Source organism: Zootoca vivipara, chromosome 9 (genome assembly GCF_965207765.1).
Source record: "Zootoca vivipara chromosome 9, rZooViv2.hap1.1, whole genome shotgun sequence".
NCBI lineage: Eukaryota > Metazoa > Chordata > Lepidosauria > Squamata > Lacertidae > Zootoca > Zootoca vivipara.
Window position 1 is genome coordinate 4,181,284 of NC_142592.1, and position 14,063 is coordinate 4,195,346.

General features: G+C 44.6%; 1 protein-coding gene across 1 annotated transcript in view; it reads left to right on the plus strand.

Moving 5' to 3' along the window:
* Positions 1-241: 241 nt before the first annotated feature.
* The window catches only part of SEMA3C (semaphorin 3C), a 143,984-nt gene continuing 130,162 nt past the window's right edge, over positions 242-14,063 (plus strand). The window contains exons 1-2 of the mRNA XM_035127243.3: positions 242-861; positions 7,268-7,409. Of these exons, the coding sequence (XP_034983134.3) occupies positions 7,307-7,409 (103 nt within the window). The 5' untranslated portion in view covers positions 242-861; positions 7,268-7,306. The remainder of the gene's footprint in view (positions 862-7,267; positions 7,410-14,063) is intronic.

A 14,063-nucleotide genomic window follows, 5' to 3' on the forward strand; every position in this document is an offset into this window, starting at 1 on the left:
TTGCAGGGGGTTGGACTAGATGACCCTTGGGGTTCCTTCCAGGGGTGCCAACTCGAGTAAAATGTAAGCCCCGCCGCACACAATCTTTCACATGACGCAGTGTACGCGCACTGTTTGAATGGGAACGCTCATCAACTTGGTGAGGTCCCGGCCCTCTCAGATGTTCTATTGTGAGGCGCTGAAGCCCCCGCGGCGCCGAAGAGTGGGCTGCTGTGGTTCCTTCCAACTCTGCCACCGGCGCGAGACGGGCAGGGCTTGGCTGTGGGCAGAGCCGCCAAGCGCTCCGGGCAAGGGCTTTTACCTGCCTGCCGGCCAGCGCGCCCCGGACTGTCCGAATTGCGCGGGCGGCGCTTCCTTGCTACCTGCTTCTTCGGCGGCTGGCGAGCCTCTTCTGGCTCGGGCTCCTTCCGCGCTGCCTTCCTCGTAGGTGGGGCTTCGGGCATTTATTTATGAGGCGCCCCGCCGCCGGCTCAGCCCTCCGATTTGCTCCGCGAGGGATGTATGCAAAGGCTCGTGGGCAGCGCCGGGGCGAGTGAGGCGGGTCCTGGGCGGGACCGGGCGGGCGCCGCGGAGAGGGAAGCGCAGCCTCGAGCGCGCCGCCGCCGCCGCTCCTGACCATTCCGGCGAGGGGCTCCATGCGCAAGAGGCTCCGGGGACCTGCGAGGATCCGGCACCAACTCCGTCAGTCGCGTCTCTCTCTCTCAACACACGCACGCGAGCCGGGAATCTATTTAGCGCAAGCCAGGAAAAGAAAAAGTGGTTTCATAGCATTGGGATTTTAAAAAGTATTGTTTCGCTCCCCGAAACCGGAACCCCTGGGCACATCTGTGCCACTTCAGGACTGAATCCTTCAGTGGGTCGGTGAGTACAATCGAAAGTTCCCTTTCAGCCTTGCAAATGGATGAGGAAACTGATGACTGATTACTGGTATTTTTTTAACTCTTAGTGGACGCAAATATTGTGTTTGTGTAGAAAATGTGTGCGTTGTGTATGTGTAAATATATTTGTGTGTATGTACATACACACACACACACACACACACACACACACACACACACACATTTCTCACAGCCGCTGAATGTGAATATTTTTATTTTCTTTCCACAGACTAATTCTCTCCCCCCCCCCCTCAGTGCCGGTGCGAGCGCATGACACCTGCCTTCCCAGTGAGGCTGAAAAACGCTTTCCAAAAGCAGCAGGCAAAAGGTTGCTGTTTTCCCCCTCCGCTTCCCCTAGAGCAGTGCCTGAACTTCAGCGCCTTAGGTCCTCCTTCTCATAGTCTGCTAACTAAGGAGCAATGAGCACTGGCTTCTGCCGTTTCTTAGGCATTCTGCTTCTGCAAGGATCTCCCTGCTTGCCGGGAGAGATCCTGCGTTATTAAGATACGTGCGAATATTTTACTGCCTCGGTTTTGGGGAAGATCAAGTTCTCACTTGATCTTACAACAAGTAAAATTTGGTCATACACATTCTAGATTAAATTCGAATAAATTGGAAAGAGCACTTGTTATGACTGTTTCTTTCCAATATACTGTAATTGGAATGCGCATTGCATAACTCCATCACTCTCCTCCCTTAATATATTAAAAGGAATACATTTGACAACTGTGGAATACTAATCCTGTTGCTTCTATTAAACTTGCAAGCCAAGCGTAATTGGCCATTTGTTTGGGTCAAACAAAGCAGTCTTAATGGGATTTACGGTAATAGCATTTTCTTCCTTTGCCAAAGAAAGAAAAGATGAAAAGGTGATAGTGAAGGATATCCTATCAGCTAGTGGATATGCCAGAAGTAATTTGTGGGGGGTGGATGATGACAACGACAAAGCTGAACCCTTTTTTGGGAAAACGTGTCAATATTGGCACTGAGAAATTTTTTCTTCCTTGTGATATTTGTGCATTTTTCTGATCACGTTATTTGAAAGTAAGGTGAGAAACTTGACCTGCACTCCAAATGGTTGCTTTTCCTGAACCCCAGGTCTAAAATGCGAGGAAACGAACAGGGATATTTTGAGGGTGTGCCAGCTTCATGAGGGAATACAGAAATCCCACTCTAACTGACTTGAATGGGCATGTCCTAGGGCTGCTGGGAGTCCCCATCAGTCACTGCCAATCGGAAATGGTTGTAGGCTTGTAGCAGGCGTCATTTCTCTTCTCTTCACTTTGATGCAGCCTGTCGCTCCCTTCAAATGATGGAGGGCGCATGACGATTTGCTGTCTGAAAGTGGCAGTGAGCCTTTTGTTTCAGTCAGCCGCACTCCCCAACCCATTCGCTGCTAAGTGTGGCAATTAATACTGCAGCCTAAATTGTTGCTCTGGCTCAGGCACTGGACATGGTCACATCAGTACACCCTCCTTGGCCACGCTGTGCGAAAGGATTTGCTGTGGTTCTTTTGAAGCAGGTGTTCCCTCCCTTCAAGGACGGTGAAGTCTAAATGTGCACGGAGGGGGGAAAATATATCTCCTTGAGTTTGCCCTAGTAGAACACGGAGGCTGTGAATGATCCATGTAATATGAGGATAAAAAGCTTATGGCTTGCTGTCAACACTCTGGGGAGTATAATGTTCACAGTGTTAAGGGGCAGGTGCAGAGTGCTTTCGGCTCCTGCATGCTGCAGTGGGTAGTTAATACAGTACTGTGCAGCAAAGGGTGCGAACCTTAGGGCACTTAAACAGCTCATTCTGCAACAACGCTACTGAAATCAATGGGCTTGTTCCCAAAGTAATTTTCGCCTCAAAGTCAACTGACTTCAAGACCAAAGGGTGACTTCCTTGTTAAGTTTCTAGGTACTTGCTCCCCAGTTGGTTGGGGAAGAAATTGCGCAGGTTTAAACAACAAAGTGCAACGTTAGGAGTGTGGCTACTCCGTGTGGCCCCAATTCCTGCTCACACATTGGTCTTATGTGTACAATGCCTGAATGCCTGAGTACCACCCCTGAATTATACATGTGAATTACAAAGGGGAAAGTGGTGAGTGAAATGGAGATCAATTCTGCCCTTATTCTAAAAAGTACTTTTGCTCAAGTCCACTTGAAATGAGGAAGAGCTGCACAGGTCCTGCATGTACGTCCAGGAGGATGGACTAGTTGGTGGTCACTGTGAGAAGTGGCAGGGCTGAAGACACAAGATGGACCACTGGCCAGTTCCAAGCATGGCTCTTTTTCATATTCACATGTTCTACAATGTCCCATGCATTGCAAGTCCTCTAGAACATTGCCAGAGTTTCACATGCAAACGTGTTTGGTGTTAAATTCTCAGTTTTAAGGGTACTATAGCATCCCTTGAAATTCCTCACCAATTTTTTCGGTCTTTTGCAGTGCATCTTCAACATTGTTTTTCTGTTTAAACCTGCACAATTTCTTCCTAGTTATGCAATCCCAACCAGTTAGGGAGCAAGTATATCACCACTGGTCCCATCACCTCCTGGCAAATAGAAGGGGAAGAAATTGAGGCAGTGAGAGATTTTACTTTCCTGAGCTCCTTGATCACTGCAGATGGTGACAGCAGTCACGAAATTAAAAAAAACGCCTGCTTCTTGGGAGAAAAGCAATGGCAAACTGAGACAACATCTTAAAAAGCAGAGACATCACCTTGCCAACAAAGGTCCGTATAGTTAAAGCTATGGTTTTCCCAGTAGTGATGTATGGAAGTGAGAGCTGGACCATAAAGAAGGCTGATCGCCGAAGAATTGATGCTTTTCAATTTTGGTGCTGGAGGAGACTCTTGAGAGTCCCATGGACTGCAAGAAGATCAAACCTATCCATTCTGAAGGAAATCAGCCCCAAGTGCTCACTTTAAGGACAGATCCTGGAGCTAAGGCTACAATACTTTGGCTACCTCATGAGAAGAGAAGACTCCCTGGAACAGACCCTGATGTTGGGAAAGATGGAGGGCACAAGGAGAAGGGGACGACAGAGGACGAGATGGCTGGACAGTGTTCTTGAAGCTACTAACATGAGTTTGACCAAACTGCGGGAGGCAGTGGAAGACAGGAGTGCCTGGCGTGCTCTGGTCCATGGGGTCACGAAGAGTCGGAAACGAATAAACGACTAAACAACAACAAATATCACCTGATAACAGCATGGCAACATGGAGTTAGAATGTAGCCTGTTGCAGTTGGCTATATGATAGCATCATAAAGCCAGTTCAGAGTCCAGGCAATTCTGCCCTTCTTTCAATAGGCAAACATGGTAGGCTGCTCCTGTGGGGAAAATGGCTGGGGGCACTTCTAAGAGGTGTTTAAAATCTTGGCCAAAAAAATGTTCCTTTTCCAATAGCAGTCGTAAAGGCATTCGCATTCAAGACTGGTGTACTTGAGGGTTATCTGAGTAACAAACTGGTGAAGCACATCAGGCTGAGAGGTGGTGATTGACCTATTGACACCCATCAAGCATTGTGGATGAGCAAAACTTTGGCTCTAAGACTCCCAAGTCTCCCTCTATGCTATTATCTCTTTTTCTCTAAATACGTAGAAACCCATTTCCTGTTTCATAGTACTATTTGCAGGGGATGTGATCTGCTTCAGTGGCATGGCATTGAGGGCAGTGCATGTTATAGAGTGACCGCGTAGAGACTGGTTCAATCATGCCCTGTAGTGGTTGTCAGTGACAAAGAAAGTCCCCCTGATTGATGTGGTGAACTAGCCCAAATGACTGGGCTAGCTGCCAGTGGTACTAATTCAAAGTGGCATCTATTCTGTCAGTTTCTTAGGAGTGTAAGTTATTTCTTTCTTGCTCTTCAGCCTAATATGCAGTCACTATGACTTCAATCCGTTTGCTGCTTCGCTTACCGTTTTTGAGTTTTAAAACCCACAAACAAAAGAGTAAATTCATGGATGAGTAAATTCATGGATGAGTAAATCCATGAATGAGTAATTCACCACCACACATTCCTGGCTATGTGCATTGCTTGGGGTGGGGCAATGTCGTGCATGTGACATTAGGACATTGGCAGGAGCTGGGGACGGAGCTGAATGTGGTGGCTGTGCAACTTCAAAGGCTGGCAGCTCCTCCTCCGCCTCCTTCTGGCACCGCCACTGATGGCCAGCTGCTTTGACCCTCTCTCCCTTCTGCAGCAGGAGGAGTAGGTGAAGGAGAAGGAGAAGGAGACAGCCACTGGAGCCACTCCATGCTTGGCTTTGCCTCAGTGCTTTTTGGAACCCCACACCCAAAATATTTTGGGGCCCCAAAAGGGCTGGGCCCCCAGGAACTGGCACCCTTGTTTTTTATATAGGCTGTAATGGTCTATTTTTTGGGTGAAAATGATGCTTTGTATTTCTTTTTAAAAACTTACGTGGCTAATAGATACAATGTTCATTCAAAGTAACTTCTCTGCCCTGTGTAAAATAATTGTTTAGAAAGTAGATATCAAAGCTGCTAGCTCTCTCCCATTTCTACTTCTGACTATACCTCGATACATTAGGTACCACGTAAGTGTATAGTTCATGTACAGCGAATGAGGCTTCCACCCATTGCAGTTTTGAAAACAAATTCATTTGATTTCCAACAACTAATCCATTTTCTGTTCTGTTCCTAATCCATGTGATTAGGAAGTATCCTGGCAATACTATACAGTGGTACCTCGCAAGACGAATGCCCTGCAAGACGAACTTTTCACAAGATGAATGCATTTTGCGATCTGATGGTGACTCGCAAGACGAATTTGTTTTGCGAAAAATTCATCTTGCGAATCACGGTTTCCCATAGGAATGCATTGAAATTTAATTAATGCGTTCCTATGGGCAAAAAAGAATTTTCAATGCATTCCTATGGGAAACCGCGATTCACAAGACGAATTTTTCGCAAAATGAATTGACTTGTGGAACGAATTAAATTCATCTTGCGAGGCACCACTGTAAGTTACAATGACTTTAGTGGCTTGTATTAATTGTTCTGATGAATTTGTTGTCATTTGCTTTATATGCTATTGTGCTTGATATTTTAGTGATTGCAATGTTAGTTTGCTTTTTTAATTGTGATTGTTCTGAGCCACCTTGAACTCAACATTTCTGTTGGAAAAGCAGAATACTGTACAAATATTAAATCAACTCAATACTGAATTCTCAGAGTTCAGTCTCTGGCTGAAATAAGTTTACATCTTTTGTTAAGCCTGCACATATCCATATTTATTTCTGGGTTAGTTAACCAACAAATGACTATCAGTGATTGTGCACATTCACCTGAAGACAGAGACAATATGCAATACCTGACAGTATGTATAGGGGATTCTGCCCAGTCAACAGGGTTAATGTATTTTGTACATTGCCCAATGAACATGTATAGCCTGCATGTACATTTTGCATGTTACTCAGCAATGTGCATAATCTGTATTACAGATTATGGTAGCCTGAATACTTGTTGCCGATCAATGGCTCTGCTGTTCAGCTTTCACTGATATGGGGTTACTTATGCAGAAGCAACATTTGCTCTTTAGCTGAGCTGTTCAAGAATAGATCTTGCCAAAGCCACAGTGGATGTCTGATTGCTCAAGAGACAAGCCTGGAGCATATGATCTCTCTGCTCTTAAAGTTCCAGTTCATCCTTTTGTTGGCTTTAGAGGAGCGCACGCTTTCAATGCCAGTTCCAGGCTTTGGGAGGCAAAGCACCCTGAAGGAGGGCCCCTTGACTGGTGCCTTTTGCTGGGTGAAAGGCAGCCTGTCAGCCAAGAATCTTCTCCTTCTGTCTCCAGCCTTCTCAGGTGTCACTTGTACCCTGTGCAAAAGCATTGAGATGGGGGAGGCCCTGAGTTAGTCGTCCTGCTCCAGCTCTCCAGACAGAGCTGGCCTGCATGCATTGCCTGGAGGTGTTTTTCTGTCCTTTGGTTTATAGAACGCTAACGCCACCCCAAAGTTTTTACTGTGGTCTCTTCAAGCAGAGTAGGTTCCTTTAGACCTCTATATATGTTTGAAAAAGAGCACAGTAAAGACGGGTCTAAAAATATCAAGACGTTTTCATTCATGAAACCCGATCTCTTGGCCTTGATTTGCTCTGCCTTGACATTTAACATAATTATTTTTCCAGCAGGTGGGAATCATCCTTATTGAAATAAACTGAGACTAATCCTTACTGCAGCGCAGCCCCCCTTTTTTTACTTACAGTGTTTCCCCCACCCCCTGCTGCTGCATGTGCCAAGCTTTCCTCATTTTAAAGAAAATGGTGCGAACATGATGCCTTCCAATGACATTGCAAACTATGGACGTTGTATCTTGCAAAATGTGTAGAATCTCCAATGACCTTTCTCTTTCTCTCTCTCCCCCTGTGCTTTGTTTTAGGTTTCATATCTTGGATATTACATTTTGCATCAGAAGATAATGGCATTTCTAAGTCTCCAAGCGTTGATTGGGTTGTTTGTTTTCTTTTGCACTGTAAATGGATCTTCGCTGCCGCAGGCCAGGGTGTTCTTAACATTCAATGGTAAGAAAGCAGATAAACATTCCTAGGCAAATGTTATTGTAGAACATTGTCTTCGTTCCTTTCACGCCAGTAACTAAGCGAGAAAGGAAATTATGGCTTCATCTTCCTAACTTGCCTTGCTTGCTCTGCTAAGTTTAATGTTCTGCCTTAGGTCTGATCATACCAATGTTTATAAAGCATGCTTGGTTATTTAGGTTAAAGTGTGGCATGTTCTTTGACTTTGAAAAGTTTAAAGGTACTTTAGCACAAATGTAATCATGAGTATTCACTGGATCCTTTTATTTTTTGAAATGGGAAAAAGGGGAATGTCTTCAGGAGGATATACATAGAGGCATTTCAAGTGGCTGGTAGAGCTGCTTCTGAGATGATTAAACCTCTGTATGGGTAGCACATCCCTAATAAAAAATATTTGAAAACTTGACAAACATCATTAACTGCGTGTTTCACTGAAGGCACATATGCAAGGAAGCCGCAGTTGGCAGTGACTTCCCAAGAATATAAACGGGAGCTGGGCCTCCAGATGTTGTTGGACTCCAATTCCCATCACCCTCCATCTTCATCCATGCTGGCTGGGACAGATGGGAGTCCAACAACATCTGAAGGGCCCCCATGTTGACAATCCCTCGTCTACACGTTATGTTCAATATGACTCCCACGCACCATGTTGCTGATGTCCCACTTCACATCAGCTGGCCTGATACGACAAGTCTGGAGTGTGTGGGCAGGAGAAGAGTGTCACCTGCACATTGTGTTTTTATTTAAGAACATTTATACACCGTTTGATTGTAAAAAGCAACAACAACCACCTCCAAGTGGTTTACAAAAAGGTAAAATGATAAATTTAAGAAAAAAATGTACAACTATACTTTAAAGGTAAAGGGACCCCTGACCATTAGGCCTAGTCGTGACCGACTCTGGGGTTGCACGCTCATCTCGCATAATTGGCCGAGGGAGCCGGCGTATAGCTTCCAGGTCATGTGGCCAGCATGACTAAGCCGCTTCTGGCAAACCAGAGCAGCACATGGAAATGCCGTTTACCTTCCCGCTATAGCGGTTCCTATTTATCTACTTGCATTTTGATGTGCTTTCGAACTGCTAGGTTGGCAGGAGCTGGGACCAAGCAATGGGAGCTCACCCCGTCACAGGGATTCGAACCGCCGACCTTCTGATCACCAAGCCCTAGGCTCAGTGGTTTAGCCCACAGCGCCACCTGGGTCGTATACAAAAATAAAGTATACAACTGTACTTTAAAACACATCAAAGTTAAAATACTAAAACAGATTAAAATCACCTCAACTGTCTAAACATCTGGGTATTTTGCTTCTGTATCAGCTGAGCTGAGAGTTTCCCTCATATATTTAATAATAAATATTATTATTTATTATTAATACATATTATTATATTTATTAAATTTGTATACTGCCCGACATCTGAAGATCCCAGGGAGGTTCAAAACAATTTTTTGCTGCTCCCTCTCCTGTACTCAGAGGAAAATATTTTTCTCCATGTTAGAAGGGGTTTTTATTGCTGTTGTCATCATTTCCCCCCTCTCTGGTCTCCTTGTTCATGCTGTTCCTTGGTCCATTTATGTGGTCTTTTGTTCCTGAAAGCCTTGGAGGGACGCAGTGACAAATGCAGAATTCAAAACAGCTGTTGGCTGCCCTTACTTTGCAGGATGGGAATATGCTTTTTAAAAGAAATATGTATACATCATGTGGTTTGCATGCTTTGAGGAAAGAAAAATGAAGCTATCTGTGTACAAAACCCAGCACATTTTTGAAGTGGCCCTAAGAGTGGCAACATTTATGACTGCAAAGTGTTAAATGTGAAAGATCCTGAACTGTCAGAAAGGAATGTGTCTTTACCTTGAACATCCACCAAGTGGGAGTGCTGTGTTTGGAGGTCCCAGGTTTGAATGTGAATATCCCCATCCACTTGTGAGAGCAGCGAAGAGCTCTTTCTGGGACCAGTGAACCATGGATGTCTGAGGTAGATGGACCACTAGTCCCATTTGATCTAAAGCAGGTCCTTATGTCGTCCTTGGATTCACTTGACTTTGAAGCTAACCAGGTGTATTTGGGAGCGAGTATACTGGTATGATCTAAGTGTGCTGAATGCATGTTAATGCGGGTTCTCTATCATAGAGAGCACAATTTGTGGTGGGGGGCTAGCAAACCACTCCTGAGTCAAAGGTGGGGGCATGAGTGGCCACCGCCCGATTGGACCTGGGCTGTTTAGGCTGGCGAGCACTAAGGAACCCACAATCTACCCGGGATCTACCAGAAATGTAGAAATGCATAGCAAATAGTCACAACTTGTAAGGTTGGCGGTTAGGCACTGGTTATTTTGGTTGTATTAAAGGGTCTTATTGATTATGTTGGCCCCAAGTTTATGCCTGCGTGGTTGGTGAAATCCCGGTCAGGAATACAGGGGCTCTAGGCTGTGTCCGTAACCCCCAGGACGGCGTATTGAGGCCCCTGGGAGCCTGAAGGGAGAGGGGAGAGTTCATTGCATCCGGGTCCCCGTCTCTCCCTGTTGGATTTCCCCGTGTTGACAAGGCAAGTTATTATTATTATTTCTGTCCTTAGGTGACAGTTGAGAACCAATGCCTACGCAACCCCTCACGTGTTTTGTATTCAATAAAAGTTGTGGCCAAATTCATGCCCAAAACCATTAAACAAAATTCTATCTATGTGATGAGTTATTTGAGGGGTGGTTTTGGGGACCTCCACACGCAATATTGGTGGGCGGCCAAGGTCATCCTGACCCAGGTGCCCATGTGGAGCGGGGAAACGTATATATATGGAAATTTCCTATCAACATTGTGTTGGGCATGGATGCAAACTGAATCTTTAATCATCTTTGAGCCTGGGTTGCTGCACATTCTGGATAGACTCCAAACCCTGCTGTTGATTTTTGTCACTTACCCACTTATAGAGCAAAACTGCATAATTAGTGTCTAGCTGTGTGTTAACCATTGAAGCCTTCTCTTTAAAAGGTCTCAAATAGCATGTTGGCTGTGTGCCAATAGACTGATGATCCCATGTGTCATTTGAGCAGTCAATTGTCTGTATTTCTGCAAAAATACAGTGTGTGTGTGTGTGTGTGTGTGTGTGTGTGTGTGTGTGTGTGTCGACTTTGTTGCCAATGCTTGCATTTCAGGGTGAATAAAACGTAAGGCTAGCAAATATGCTTCCTGTTTGCAATTCTGTTTTACATGTGTATCTTCTGGGGCACGTAAGGAATTACCAGTGATCACAAAATTCAGGCGGATTTTAAAAGCACAAGCTGCCAAACGCATGTAGCAGCAGCCCATACAATCCAAACCACTTGTTAAGTGGAATGAATGTGTGAGTCATTCAGCTTGTAAAGAAAAAAAGAAAGAAAGAAAAGAAAATCCAGAGGTAATAAATGGAACAGAAAGGAACACAAGAGGAATAAATGGGATAAGGCTTTCTGTCAGTCAATCCATTCAGGTTCTCTGCCACCCACATTCCCTTTTAATTACTGGCTGTTTGCTCCCCTGTTGCTACAGTCACCCAAATGTCTAGAAGGTTGCTCTTGTGCTTCATTATTCTCTGCTTAAAATTGCCACCCCAGCTGACTTGTATGCTGAGAGCAAAATCTAGATGAAACCCAGGAATGCATATTTATCTTTTCCTTTCATTCATTTTGTTGTGTACACATCAGTGTTTACTCCAGCTCCCGTGTGCTCCCACTGCTGGTGTTTGAAGCTAAGTGCAAATGACGTTAGTCCCAGTCCGTAGGTGTCCTGTAGTTTCTTGAGAAATACTTCTGAATGACAACAAACGTGCTGAGACATAGATTTACTAAGGGCCAAGTCTCTTCAATGTGTGCTTGTGAAATTAAAACATCTGAATCTCTATATCATGTTACGTTTATCTGCCCTATGTACAGTTCGGCTCGTGCTAGTATACTAAACTCCATAATCCAGCCTATGGCTGACAAACCAGTTGACCTACAGCTTGCCTGGGTTCTTCAAGATGTGGATCCTTATATTACTCTACAGGTTGCTAAATTCCTAACAGCCGTCCTCTCGTACAAGAGACAGAATGGAATGTTAGTTGATTATTGATAGTTATAAGAATTTTCTATAATGACATCAGATATTGATTTTAGCGTAGTGCCTAAATTTTTAATCATAATCTTAAACTTTTCTTTTTAAATTGCTAATATTTGTCGTTGTGAGCTGTGAATTGTGTTATATTATTTGTGGCTTGTACGAGTCCGCTGTTTTATTTGATTTGTTGTGTTGTGTTGTGTTTTATGATGGGCGTAAAGCTGAATAAACATCTTTGTTTGTTGCTTCTGAATGATGAGCTTACCCTCAAAGCAGCTTCCATCATGTTAAAAAAATGCAAGCTGCGGTGAAGCTGAGGTGTGTCCATTCGAAACAACCATTGCACATGTGCAGAGAACAGCTTCATTGAATAGGAGTTTACAGGGGTTGCAGGTGTAGGGAAAACAATAAGGTAATTGAATAATGGGGTGTACAGCAATGTAAAATTCACCTTGAAATGTAGCGGAGGGAAAATGACCCTTTTGTATTTTCAGCCACCAATGTATACGTGCCCTTTATAAAATGCTGCAAATGGCCTTTCTCTTAAAAACAGGGACACAAAACATTTAAGCTGATTTCTAAAGAAAGCTAAGATTGCAATCCTATGCACGTACCTGGACGTAGGTTCCACTTATCATGGTGGGACTTGCTCCTGTATAAACATGCATAGGAATGTGCTGTAGGTAACTGAGACAACGGAAGTGGAAAATTACATCATGGAATTTGAAGTTTTGCAATGCACAAGAAAATAAAAGGGGGTTATGTTTGCGCTTCAGGCCGCAACTCTAAATGCCCTTATCCAGAAATTAAGTTGAATGCAGTGGAATTTACTTCTGAGTAAACATGCTTAGAGGGCTGCTGCGATGCTTGTAAGGCCTCCCTGGGAAGCTGGTTCCAAAATTAGGGTGCAGCCACACAATGCTGTGCAGTTGACCCTGTTTGGTTTTATTTTTTTGCAGGGAACAAGTCCAGAGAAAGGCTTCTTTAACAGTAAATAGTGGGGAAATATATGTGGGAAAAGACCCTATGTCTTATGTTCCTAAGTAAAAAGGTAAATTGACCCCTGACCATTAGGTCCAGTCGTGACCAACTCCAGGGTTGCGGCGCTCATCTTGATTTATTGGCTGAGGGAGCCGGCGTACAGCTTCCAGGTCATGTGGCCAGCATGACTAAGCCGCTTCTGGCAAACCAGAGCAGCGCACGAAAATGCCGTTTACCTTCCCGCTAGAGTGGTACCTATTTATCTACTTGCACTTTGACGTGCTTTCAAACTGCTAGGTTGGCAGGAGCTGGGACTAAGCAACGGGAGTTCACCCCGTCACGGGGATTCGAACCACCGACCTTCTGATCGGCAAGCCCAAGGCTCTGTGGTTTAACCCACAGCGCCACCCGTGTCCCTCTATGTCCCTAAGGTAAACCATCACAAACCCCTGCCGGAGGGTGGCAGTGGTGAGCTGGATGGACCTATGGTCTGTCTCAGTATACATAAAGCAGGCTCATCATATACTGCTTTCAGACTCAATATTGCTATATAAATTCCATTCATTACATGCAAACAGCAAGCATGGTTTCAAGGGGCAAAGAGCAAATTTCCCTTCGTTTCCTTCTTTTTTGTTCTGGTCACTGTGTGAAAGGTTAGTTACCTTGAAGGCGTCAAGTCTAGGCACCATGACAGCTTCTTCTCTTATATTTCCCATAACGTTTGAGCTGTGTAGACTCATTGTTGTGATGGCAACACGAGGGCAGTTCTTGCAAATGTTCACGGTGTGTCTCTGCTTCAGCGCAAACCCAAGGTGTGTCTGTTTTGCTAGCTAGTTAGCCGAGTTAGTATATTTTTAGCTTTGCAGTTGACTGCCTGGGTGCTTTACATTGTTCATTGGTCCCGTTTTATCCTTGCAACAATCATGTGAGTTTGTGACTCCCCAGGATCACCCGCTGAGCTTCATGGCTGAGTGGAGATTTGATTCCAAATTTCCCCTGTCCAACCCTGACACCTCATCCCCATCTGCACACTCAGAAGACATCTGGCAACTGGCGTAGGTGCCACTGGGAACTATATTTGCATATTGCATTGCCCTGAACTAGCAAAGTTTCATGTCTTAAGCATATCATGTTTAACAACTCAAGTTAGTAATCTTGTTGGCTCAACAGAAATATCTGGGCAGAGTTCCTTGGTCCATTCTGCTAGATGCACAAGGTAGCAGCATTTCCAGATAGGCCTCAGGTGGGAAGGGGGAGAGATTTGGCTGTTCATTGCATATTTAAACATATCTGTACTGTATCTGTGTACAAGTACAGTGGTACCTCTACTTACGAATAACTTTACTTATGAATGTTTCTACTTACGAATGGAGCTCTGTCCGCCATCTTGGATGTGGTTTAGATAGGATTTTTTTTCCTTACGAATTTTTGGATAGGGTTGCTTCGACTTACGATTTTTTTCTCCCAATGCATTCCTATGGGATTAAACTCACAACTTTTTTCGACTTACAAATGTGTGTTCGGAACGCATTAAATTCGTAAGTAGAGGTACCACTGTATAGGTATCAGTAGAGTGGGGATGCCCAGTTACT